General features: G+C 42.8%; 1 protein-coding gene across 1 annotated transcript in view; it reads left to right on the forward strand.

Annotated features, from left to right (window-relative positions):
• Positions 1-1,483: 1,483 nt before the first annotated feature.
• Lrp2 (low density lipoprotein receptor-related protein 2) overlaps positions 1,484-12,907 on the forward strand; it is a 159,778-nt gene continuing 148,354 nt past the window's right edge. The window contains exons 1-4 of the mRNA XM_013518692.1: positions 1,484-1,519; positions 2,946-3,096; positions 7,381-7,488; positions 9,763-9,879. Of these exons, the coding sequence (XP_013374146.1) occupies positions 1,484-1,519; positions 2,946-3,096; positions 7,381-7,488; positions 9,763-9,879 (412 nt within the window). The remainder of the gene's footprint in view (positions 1,520-2,945; positions 3,097-7,380; positions 7,489-9,762; positions 9,880-12,907) is intronic.

Raw genomic sequence — 12,907 nt, forward strand, 5'->3', positions numbered from 1 at the left:
GTGTGTGTGAACTTTGTAAACCTTTGATGTTTCATTCTTAAAGCCGCTGTTGCCCAACAGCATTTTTCTGATGCTGCAGTGAAAGCTGCTAATAAATATCTTTTGCTTAAAGCACTAATGACCTATCATAAGAAAGAGTTGCAACCCCAGGGCCCTGGTATTTTTCTACTGGGTTTCTGAAACAGAAGAGGGTGAGAGTGGGAGACGGAGTGGGAGAAGCCCCATTCTCTTGTCTTGTGGTTTGAGTTTTTGAGGGAGGGCGGGCTTTGGGGCATGCACCACCAAGGAGAGCGCCACTCACTGCAGATACAGCAGACCCCGCCTGGCTCTCTGTGTGCTGTCCTGCAGCTTCCTGCTACAGGGGCTGGAGCTGACCCTCCACAGGGAAGTCGCTCTCTCCTTGTCCCACTCCGTAAACAGAGACACAGGGCGATTCTGTATTCCGAGGGTTCTCGTTATTAAAAACATTCCCTTCTGGGAGAAGTAGCCAGTTAGATGCCCTGGCCCCCAGCATTCCATCTCCTGCCCCAGGTCCACTCGGTCAACTTGAATGATTAAAGAGTAAGCACTCTTTGAGACGAACTCTCTTGACAGCTGACTAAATCCTGTGGGCTGGGTGCTCACGTGGATTCGGCTTAGAGGGGACGGTGGGCAGAAGTCACTCGGGTTTGGGCGGCGGCGGCCTGTGGAAGCTGGTGGATGTTTACCATGCAGTGGACCGTTCTGGGCCAGGCCGTCTCCCCGCCTGCCTGCTCTCTGGCTTGTGCTCTGGTGTGGGTCTGGGGAGGGAGGTGGAGGGCGAGCCTTCTCATGGCCAAAGTGTCCGCCAGTCCAGGCTCACAGCCCTTAGTCTTTACGGCTCCTGGCATGGGTGGTCGCTGTCTCACCCATTTGTTGGCGTTACTGTTTTGCCCTGTGGCACCCAGGCTCTTTTCTCCATCTTCGCAGCCTCGTCCACTGCTCCATAAAAGGTGTTCTGTTTGGGCCGCCAGGTCCTGCTTCTTCCCTCTCACCCATACTGGACTTGCCTTAAGGTGTTTCATCAGCCAGCATGGAGCCCGGCTGCCTTCCGCACCTGCCCAGTGCAGCCCCTCCACAGCACCCAGGGCGGCCACTGCTGCCATACAGGACAGCTTTGGGGTCAGACTACCTGTGCCCTGCCCCCACCTGTGAGGTTTGCTCAAGCTGCCTACTCTATGAAATGGGGCTATTTAAGACTATCTCAGAGTTGTTTTTTTTATTGTTTTGCTTTTTATTTTTTGTCTTTTTGAGACAGGGTCTCGCGATGCAGTTCAGGCTGGCCTTGAGCTCACTTTGTAGCCCAGGCTGGTCTTGAACTCACAGTGATCCTCCTGCCTCAGCCTCCTGAATGCTGGGATTACAGGTGTGTGCCACCATGCCTGGCCTCTCAGAGTTGTTTTGAAGATAAGCAGGACAATCCATGGAAACCACTTAAAATACTGCTGGGACAAGTTCTGGGTAAATGAAAGCCAAGATTAGTTTCGTGGGAAGTGGGATGGTAAAAGGAGTGCAGGCTCTGCGATCCCACAGGTCCTGGGTCTGAGTTGCACTTTGATAGTTTCATCTTTGTGGCTCCAGAGGAAGTTGATAAGTATCACTGAGGTTCAGTTTCCCTTCTATTAGAATAAGGACAGTGCCAGGTGTGGTGGTACATGTCTATAATCCCAACCCTCAGGAAGCTGAGGCAGGAGGATCGCTGTGAGGTTGAGGCCAGCCTGGACTCCATAATGAGTTCAAAGCCAACCTGAATTGCATAACAAGACCCTGTCTCAAAAGACAAATCTTCAAACTGTTCTAAGAGGATTCAATACATGTGCATAGAGACATGTAGATGCTCATGCTAAATAAATAGCAGCTATAGCTGTTGCATGGACATTTTATTTATAATGTATAATTTGGAAAGCACAGTCTACCTCATGGTTTGTAAATTGGATGTAAAATACAGAAGGATCTCAGCCCCCTATTTGGTGGTGATCTGTTATGAAAAGTAGGCAGCTAAAACGCTCCACAGAAAGAGTGTAGTAAGTTGGCTCACTGTGCATGGAATCGTTTCAGTTCCATGAACTGAATCCTTGGTTATTTCATCACTTGTCTGGCACATCTCCCACACGGTGTGTTACCCTTGCTGTCATTGCTACAGGGCAGTTTTGGCAATAAGCAGGTGACCCCAAGTCTTCAATAAAGGAAACTGCTTTTATTTATTTATTGTGGAATTGTAATGAACCAGCACCCGAGTTATAAACATTAGAAATATGTCTATTAATACCAAGGTCATCAAAATTAAGTACAGAAAAAGCGGAGCAAGGCTATGGATGAATTAAAGAACTGTCCTTGGCGCATGCCTGTAATCCCAGCACTTGGCAGGCTGAGGCAGGAGGATCGTTACGACTTTGAGACCAGCCTGGGCTACAAAGTGAGCTCACAGCTGGCCTGAACTGCACAGTGAGACCCTGTCTCAAAGAGACAAAAACAACAACAACAACAAAAAAAACAAAACAAAACTGTCTTACGCTGGTTTGTCCCTGAGTTCAGTGAAGGTAGGACCCTTACAATGTGAGTTATCTGTATATGTTTTTAAAACAGAGCACATGTGCCTCCTCATGTGGCCTGGGTGTTTGGAAGGACCAGCCTGTGTTAACAGGATCCAGCAGAAAAATAGGGTTTCTGTGGAAACCACCCTCCTCTGTTAACTTTGGATAATGCCTCTCTCTTCTAAGAAGAAAATTCATAGCAGGGAAAAGAGAGTCTTGGAAGGGCAAACCAATGAAAGTGTAATTAATAGGACTCAGTGTTTGCATGTTCCAGTCATTTCAAATTACATTTCATTTTTCTTTCTGTGGAGAGAAGGCCTTAAATTCCCATTTACAGTCTCTGTGTTTACTCTGCGGGCTTTACAGCTCTCTGGTATATAACGGTCTCCACAGCCTGAGTTTCACGTTCAGCACTTGGAGAACCCGCAGCTGCTGTCCTGGTGGCCGCGCTGTGCCACAGACGTCAAGGACACGTGTGGTTTTCTCAGCTTCGTGCTGCACCTGCCCTGGAACACCAGCAATGACTTCTCTCCGCTGGGCACTGGTTCTCTAACATCTCAATACATTCTCTGTCCTGCATTTAGATGCAGAGGCTTGAGATACGGCTCTTAGGTTCTTTTAAAGAAATGACTACTTTTTTTTCTTTTTCTCTTTATATTTTTGGGGGTCTCTGAGGTTGGGAAATAGATCCATCCCTGTATGTGATACAAATTTTCATGGAGGGATTGAAACTCTTCTGAGACTTTCTTTTTTGATTTTGGTTCTAAGAATTCAACGAGGGTCTTTGTACTAAGCTACATGCCCAGCCCTTCTCAACTTTATTTCTGGGACAAGGTCTCCCTAAATTACTATATTGCCTGGGATGGGCTTGAATTTGCTATCTTCCTGACTCAGCCTCCCAGAGTGTCGGGGATTACAAGCCTGGGCTGCTAGGTCTGACTTGACATTTAAAAAAAATAAATTCCCTTTGGTATCTAAAGGCCTTCAGAGCAGAGCCTGTAACAAAACTAGGCTGGAAATAGAATTGCTTACCTTTATACCAAGAAGGTGGGGAAGGCACCCAAGTCTGCGTGTGGTGAGTGCCAAGCAGACTTCAGGGGCTCGAGCTGTGAGACCGAAGATCTTGTGAGATCGTCTACATGAAGGAGCAGGTCGGCAGGCTCCCCGAGTGCCAAGTGCCCCTGACGGGACCAAGCCTGCTGTCCTTATTGACGAGCAGAAAATGTTGGTGCAAGTGTTGGAGGCACAAGCACAATCAGAAAGCTACATGAAAGATGAACTTCTCTGAGTAATAAATGATGGAAAGACTTAAAAATTCCCTTTCTTGTTTTTGATTGCAGATTTTCTGAAGTTTAGGGTTTTTTTTTTTGGTGCTGGGAATCAGACTCAGGACCTTGTGCTTGCCAGGCAGGTGCCTGTGCTGCTAAGCTACATCCCCAGCCCTGAAGTTCGGGAGTTTTTAAGGCAGTGTTAGAAAGTATGTGAGCACTATGGACTCCATAGTTGCCCAATTAATGGGCTTGATGTTGGTAGATAGTAAATTTGAAACAACTTCACTTTTTTTTCTTTTTCATTTATTTATTTATTGATTTATTGATTGGTACCGGAAATCAAGCTCAGGACCTTGAGCTTGCCAGGCAGGCGCTTGAGTCACTGAGCTATATCCCCGGCCCTATTTTTGTCTTTTTGAGACAGGGTCTCGCTATGCAGTTCAGGCTGGCCTTGAGCTCACTTCGTAGCCCAGGCTGGTCTTGAACTTGCAATGAGCCTCCTGCCTCAGCCTCTGGAGTGCTAGGATTACAGAGGTGCACCACCACGCCTGACAAATTTGAGTTTTTACACTGAAGATTTAAGCTTTTTTGTTTTCCTTTTTGTGAAAGGCAACATAGAATAGTGGTTAATTACGTGGCGTTGAGCTAGGTGTGGTCGCACACACCCATAACCCCAGCACTCTGCGAAACTGAGGCAAGGAGGCTCACAAGTTCAAGTCAAACTTGGGCAACGTAGTGACTCAGTGAGACCCTGACTCAAAATTACAAATTAAAAAGGCTGGAGATGTAGCTAGGTTCAATCTCCAGTATATTCCAGTTTATTCCAGTATATGCTGGAATAAAATGTCAGATCCAGATCCTTATTTTGCATGTGTCTGCTGTTGGACCTTAGGCAAGTTACAGAAGTGCTCTGTGCCTCTATTTATTTGTAAAATATTCATAATAACATCTGTCTCATAAGTCTCATAAGGCTATGAAGATTGATAGGAACCATTGCAGGGCTCACACTTATAATTAAACAGTCAGAAAATAAATGCATACAGTCCAAGTGAATCCAGGGAACCTGCAACTGTTACCAGATCTAATCTACTTTTTCTTGAGCACACTGTTTTTAAACCACGCGGAGCATTTTGGTGGGTTTCTGTGAGGCCACCCAGTGATGGTAAAGTCTCTGTTTGTTTTCCCTGGAGAGAGATTTCCAAACAAGAGTCGTTTGGGAGCTGTAACAGGCATAAAAGTTACCACGAAAAGGTGACTTTGACAAATGAATTATCACGGGTCTGTTGATAAATTGAGTAAATTGGATGTAAATATTACGTTAGATGATGGAGTGATTGGGAGCTCAGCTGTGAAAATCATTGCCTATAAAGAAAGAGTTACTTAATTGCACCATTTTCTGTCAGTTTCAATATTTATGTGTGCAGCTTTAAATAATTGGCTTTGAAGTATTTCAAAAAATAACTTCTAGGTTTGTATTTTGTGTGTTTTTCATATGTTTAACTTGGTATTTTAGCAAAAAGAAAAACTAAAAACCCTCAATTTGACTTGCATTAAAAGTTACTTACATACCGTTAATTGTATGTATTTTTAAAACAGGCAATATGTTCTGAGGATTTCTTCCAGATACCAATTTTCTAAGTTTGTGCTTTTAGCGATGAGACTTTGTAAGTAGACTGTTACAGTTTTTCAATGGAAGTGATTAGATATTAAGAGAGACAAATGTACTGAACTTACGAATGTATTCTGTTGGATTACTAACAATAGACCTGATTGATTAAAGTGATTTAATATATGTTGTGTTAATAGCTAAACCTCCAGAGCCCCTAATCTCCCATGGAAATATTGCTTTGTAGAACAAAATCCAATGAGAAGTTCTGGGATTCCAGAGTGAATTTGTGCATTCCTGAGGGGCATTTTTGCAAGGGAGGTTGTTGTGTTTTAAAGGTAGTTGATAAGAGACCTGCACCACCAACCCCAGACCTGCACCACCAACCACCATCATGCATTAGTCTATAGAAGGTATTTGGGTGTACGTACTCCTGTACCACCCGGTACCACCATTTAGCCAAGGGAAGCTTCTGACCATTTGCAGCATACATTATAAATCAGGATGTCACTACCAGACAATCAGATTTGAGCATTCCATGAACAAAGTAGCCTATATTCTCTAGGAATAGATCACTTAACTTTGTTTATGTCATGCTGTTGATATGCCTGCATTTATGCAAGCCAGGATAACACACTGTGTATTTATTCTAGGAGTAGATAATTGATCTGTATATTTACCTAATTTAGGGTTAATTAACCAAAAATTGAAATGGGTAATTTAGCACGATTGCTTAAATATAGGGAAGAAATAAAATCATTCTTCTGACCCCCCCCCCCGCAAAATACTCCTGTACCCCTTGGGTTTGTGACAGAATAATTTTGTGTCTTCTCCAAGTTGGGCTGGTGTTGGCTGCTCTCTTTCAAAAAATTTCCTACTTGGCACACAGTGCTTGGGCCAGATACTTGGGGAAGCTTGGAGGATTTCCAACTGCCAGATTAGCCCCCTGGAGAGACCCAGGAAAACTGCAGGATCTTTTGTTGAATGAATGAGCTTGCTTAAATCATATGTGCTTTCTAGTATCAAGAGGGGATGTCACTGCCACTTGAGGATGTGGCGATCTGTGGGGCCAGTTTATACACTTTGGATCGTGGCAGAAATTTTTGTTTTCCTTTGCCTTAAATTTTTTTTTTTTTTTGTTTGTTTGCAGAGATGAGCTTATAGACGTGTCAGCTTACAAATTAGCTTTTCAAAAAAGCCCAAATGATGGTCTGAATCGAAGAACAAGGGCCTAACTTGCTTTGTATGATTTAGTAATAAAAAGCCACATTAAAAATAATAACTATATATTATGTTAACATTCTGGTCTTTGACACTTTCTTATGTAACTTACAGGTAAAATTAGCATCTTTGTCTGTGTTTGTAGTGTGTTAAAGTATTTCTCCAAAATATAAGTTCTTTATACTCCTTTTCAGAAGCTCCTAGCATGTCCAATACATAGATAAAGGAAAAAAAAATTTCTTATTAGCTGTTTAGGAAATTTGCAATTTCTTTTATTATAATGCTTACGATGAAAATTTTTATTTATTGGAATAAATAAATAAAGGAGGAAAAATTTAAATTAGGAAACTGAGGCTTAGAGCAGTTGAATCATTTGCTACAGTTTTTCCAGGCAGGGTGCATAAATCTTTATTTATTTACTTATTGGAAATCTTTAGACACTACTACATAAATCTTTATCTAGTTCCCTGGTTCTCTAGAAAATACCTGTAAGTACAGATGTTAAATTAAAGCAGAAATATTTTGAAAAAGCAAGATGAGTGTTGTCAAATTGCTTCCCACATTGATAATATCAAGGTACGCTCTAGTCAACTGTATGTCAAAATGGCCTTTTTCCTGCAGAATTCCAAATATTTTCATATTATTATAATGGAAATGTTTCCCTATTTCATAAGTGTGCATTCATGTGGTTACTAATTATTCCTCTTCTTCTGTTTCATGGGTGTTGCAGGATGCGACAGTGACCATTTCCGCTGTGGAAATGGGTATTGTATCCCCGTACACTGGCGCTGTGATGGGACCAACGACTGTTCGGATGACACAGACGAAGCTGGCTGCCGTGAGTGGGGAGGCCGGGCTGAGCTCTGTTCTGACTGACAAAGGCCTTGTGGTAGTTTCAGCTTGGAGAGAGAAGTTGTGCTCAAGTCTTAAGATTGGTCTGGTTCAATAGAGAACTGACGGCATTACTAATAATAGCTTCACTTACTTTGGAGTGAGGGGTTCGATTTACCTAAATTTCAATGACTTTGATACAGAAACAAATTTGCCGTCAGTTTTCTGAAGCCTGGAAATAACTTTCGGATTATTCATTCTGGAAATTTTGTGAATCAACAAGAAGAGAAAATAAAGCTATCTGAAGTATTGGGATTTATAATTCAATGAGGAGTCTCCTTTTATATGAAATCTGTAGTGGGACTTGTGAATTGTGGTAAATGAATCACAAAGGTGGTTAGTGAGGTTTTATGTTTTTTTTTGTTAAATTCTGATTTGAAAACATGAAAAGATAGGAAATCCAAAATTTAGCTAATGATAAAATCACTTTCTCATATATATATATATTTTATTTTTTTATTTTTATTTTTTTGTGTGTGTGTTTTTGAGACAAGGTCTTGCTATGGCAGTCCAGGCTGGCCTTGAGCTCACTTTATAGCCCAGGCTGGTCTCGAACTCGCAACGATCCTCCTGCCTCAGCCTCCTGAATGCTGGGATTACAGGCGTGCACCACCACGCCCAGCACTTTCACATCTATTTCTTTGTATAGTTCTCCCAGCAAATATTCTGAGGAAAATTTTAAATTAGGAAACTGAGGCTTAGAGCCATTGAATCATTTGCTAGAGGTCTTCCAGGCAGGGCGCAGCCTTGGTAGATCCCAGCCCTGCGTCCTTCGTTCTTCTAATGTGCCCGAGGGATCAAGCCTGTACCTCAGTGTCCTCCATGCAGACAAGGGTTGCCATCCAGTAACCAGGGAAGCAGGCGAAAACACCCAATTTTGTTTGGAACCGTTGGTCATACTGGGTGCCCCCGAGCAGTCAGACTTTGGGATGTGGTTTGAATGATGATGTATTTGGAAATGGCAGGAAGGGCAAAGAACAGGTCCTATTCAGCACTTCTCAAACATTCATGCACCAGTGGACCACAGGGAAGCCTGCTAAGGTGCGGGTTTTGGTTCTGTGCATGCGCAGTGGGCCCGACAGTCCGCATGTGTGCAGGCTTGCAGCTGGCACTCACGCTCCTGCCCGAGGCTCACTCTTGGAATAAGCACAGCTGAACTTGTGGAGTCATGATCATGGCTGGCTTCTCGGTTTATTACGTTCGCTTTTGTTGAACAGTAGGAACAGAAAGGCAAGAATAGTGTATTCTGGGATAAAAGAATAAGTGAATGGTTACAGCACAACTCTTCAGAGATTTCAAGTACATTTGAATATGCTATAACAATAATAATAATACCAGTGACATTAATGATAGGAACTAGCGTTGCATGGCACTTTCACACATACTATTTAACTTATTTTGAACAACAAACCATAAATATAGACCCCATTTTATGGTGAGTACAGTAAGGGTGAGAACTTGCCAGAGTCCTTAACCAAGTGTATTGTGGAAATAGTAATTCTTTAATTCTGAGTCTTCTTTTCCAAATTTTTTGGATTTTCCAGTTCATCATGATGCTTTGCTAATAGATATTTCAAATGATTTAACAAAAACTCATGGTTGGGCTGGGGATGTAGCTCAGTGGCACAGTGCCTGTCTGGCAAGGGCAAGATCCTGAATTAATTCCCAGTACCAAACAAACAAACAAAAAATTCATGGTTAATGTTTATTTAAATTGAGAGTGTAATTTAATAATTTTGTTAAACATTTGTGCTTATGTGTGTTGAGTTGTGTGCATTTGTGGTGTTTATTGTCTTGGATTATCAGCTTATCTTGATGTCATTGCCAAGATTATTGCAGTGAACATTGAGTGGACTGTAGTAAGAATTGATGGCTATTAGCCTTCATATATATTTTTTATTTTTTTAACTTTTGGTACTGAAATTGAACTGAGGACCTTGAGCTTGCCAGGCAGGTGCTGGTGCCACTGAGCTATATCCCTGGCCTAGTCTTCATATATAATTGGCAGGCATTGATGTATATCTTTTTTGTTTTTTATTTTTGAGACTATGTAGCCCAGCCTGGCTTTGAACTTGTGGCAATCCTGCCTCAGTCTCCTGAGTGCTGGTATCACAGGCATGTGCCACCATGCCTGGCAACATATATTCTTTTGAGATGAGCATACTTGCTGACATAATGGGGTAGATGTTTGCCATAATTAATTTTTTTTGGTTTGTTTTAGCTCCTCGATCATGTGCGGCGGGCTCGTTCCATTGTCACAGTGGGGAGTGCATCACTCGCTTGTGGGTGTGTGACCATGAAGAGGACTGTGACGATGGCTCAGATGAACAGAATTGTCGTAAGTATTCAGAGAAGATTCTTTTTTGGTTTTTGGATACTTGAAGTCCTACCCATCACAGATAGGTTGTGTCAGTGGAATGATGTTTTATAAATACCAAGTTAAGTCTTAGGCGACTGTGGAGTCTATGCCAACAGTCTCACTCAGAGGTTGATCACATTGAAATCGTATGTGTACTGGAGCTTTTTGTAAGCATTTCCATGATGCAGACAGGTTTCCAGTCTTTAATCTGAATCCTGTTGTGACCCAGAAAGAAACTATTTATTGATAGGTATGGCAGGGTGTGTGTTTGTGTGGCTGGCGTCGGACAGGTCCTGCATCCGGGGCACACGCTGCATTCACGCTCTGCCCAGTGTGGAGCGGAGGTGGGGCTGCTGCAGCTGCCATGGCATCAGATACATCAAGTCAGAAAATGGGAGCAGGGAGTGGAGCTTGGCAGTCGCTGCACTCCCGGATTCTCTCCCGGGATAACCTGGCCCTTGTCGCGATTTGTCTCACACTCTGTGGGCCAAGTGGACCCAGATCTGTGTCCAGAGCCCAGAATTTCTGTCTTGTATGCGCAGCTGCTCGTTGGATATCTCCAACCTGCCTCAAACACAAGGTGTTGCAGCTAAAGCTAATCCCCTCACTGACTTTTCCTTTTGCTTTTGCTGATCTATACACTTTATTTTGATCAATAGAAGTAAAATTTCACCCACCCTGAGGTAGTAGGAGGAAATACAACAGAATCAGTCTTAAACTATCAGTAATGGCCATCTTGCCGTTCTCTTACTTCTTAGTCTGGAAGTTCTTGAGCACATTCCATAGGGAAAGAATTTTGTACATAAAAATAGATTTCTAGCAGGGCCAGCGTGTGGTGGGGTGGCTGCGGCAGCTCCACACTGGGCTCCTGGCCCCCACTGTCCCTCCCCCTCAGCCATCCCTGGAGCTTATGCTGACCCTCTGCCAGTTCTCTGTTGCCTCCGCGAGGACTTGCCAGGAAGTGCCAGCTCCCTAGCATAGCCTCCAGCAGCCTCCAAGATGTGGCTGGGGCTTATTTTGCAATGTGTGTCCCTTGCCATTCATTGAATTGTCCCATGGGTCTGTTGTGGTTTGATTCTGGATGTCCCCCCAAGCCTCATGCAGTCATGGGGCGGGCTTCTAGAGTTTGTGATTGATTCTTGGGTGAGTCCTGCACCTGCCCTAGGGCAGGTAGCTTGCATACAATGTAAGGGAGGGAAAGAGGCTGCTTGCTGTCACTCCTTCCCTTTTTGCTCTTGCTGCCTTTGCTGTCTTCTGCCACCTTGAACTGTTGCCCTCTGCCATGTGCCACTCTGCCTTGGACCCAGCTGAGTATGGACTGAAACCTCCACAATCAGTGAGCTAAATAAACCTTTCCCTTCTTAATTTTGGGTGTTGGGCATTTTATCTCAGCAACAAAAGAAAAGTAACCAAGACAGTGGCCCAGCAGCGCTTCGGTTCCCGGGGGGGCACCATACGCCTAGCCCTCTATCTCTGTGTGTGCTGCCTGAGGGCTCACTGCAGGACAGGCTTCTTCTGCCTTTGGCCCAGCCACCTGCTCCCAGCAGGTGTCACCTCCTCAAGGGAATCGTCCCTGCAGAGCTCCTATCACAGAGAAGTTGGTATGCTGCCTCTGTGATTCTGATATGCCTGTGATCTGCTTTCATAATTTTCTTTTTCTCTTTCTTTCTTTCTTTCTTTCTTTCTTTCTTTCTTTCTTTCTTTCTTTCTTTCTTTCTTTCTTTCTTTCTTCCTCCCTCATTTCCTCCATCCCTCTCTGCCTCCCTCCTTTCTTTCTTTCTTTCTTTCTTTCTTTCTTTCTTTCTTTCTTTCTTTCTTTCTTTCTTTCTCCCTCTCTTCCTTTCTTCCTTTCTTCCTTTCTTTTCATTCTTTTCAGGGTCTCACTATGTTGTCCAGGTGTGCCTTGAGCTTGTGGTGATCCTCCTGGGAGCCTCAGCCTCCCAAGTGGTGGGACTATAGGCGTGGGCCTGGCCATAATTATTTTCTAATTATTTCTTATGTCTTCCCTAGGAGATCTGTGCTCCTTGGGCATAAGCCTTATTATCTTTAGATTTCCATTGTTGGTGTAGTTTGTGGCACTGAACAGGCACACAGTAGATATTTGTGCGCTGAATGAAGGAATCCCGGCATTAGATTGGTTGATGGAGTTGTATATTTTTTTATCTGTGTTTTCTTTAGGATTGAATCAGTCTTTTATTTTTCCATAAGCCCTTTGAAATCTTTGGTACAAAATATAAAATTATTTAGGCTTAACTTTAAAAAGAAAGCCATGATAATTGACATAATATTGGCACCTGATATAGTTTATTTATTTATGTTTTTTAGACAGGGTCTTGCTACGTAATCCAGGCTGGCCTCAAACTCCCAATGATCCCGACCTTCCAGGGTGCTGGGATTAGAGGCGTGTGCCGGGCTGAAGTTTCTTTAATTTTATGTTGAAATTGACAATATATACTTAAATAAATCACATGGAAATTTGTTCTTTTTAACTTTATTCAGGTGCAACTGTTTCTCTGCTATGGGAAGGATTCAGATATTGAAATGCTTTCTACAACAGTCTGTTTTGTCCTTAATAATAGAAGCAAGGTTTAATCTACAGTTACATAGTAATAGGAGAAAACATGAAATCATACTATAAGATGTCAGACATAGGGCAATTGGAAAAATTGGTTTGCTGTTCAAGAGCTTTGCAAAACATTCATAGTAGAACAGAATGACAAGAATGATATAATCAATTAAGCATGGAAAAGTTTTTAAAATGTATGTCTTACTGTCACCTGGTAATCTTTTATGCTTGAATTGTCAAATCTAGACCCTGAAGCTGTCATTTTCTATTTTGTCCTTCAGGAAGATTTTTCTTATTAAGTTTTGATGACACATTTTTTAACTGATACTACCCCCACCTCCTAAACCAAATTCTGCTCATTTGAAATATCTTCATTGTATGGAAGGGCAGGAAGCTCTGTGAAAATTCAGGGAAAATTTTTCTTCCCTTTGAGGAATATAT

This window comes from Chinchilla lanigera, unplaced genomic scaffold, assembly GCF_000276665.1.
Source record: "Chinchilla lanigera isolate Chin_1 unplaced genomic scaffold, ChiLan1.0 scaffold00048, whole genome shotgun sequence".
Taxonomy (NCBI): domain Eukaryota; kingdom Metazoa; phylum Chordata; class Mammalia; order Rodentia; family Chinchillidae; genus Chinchilla; species Chinchilla lanigera.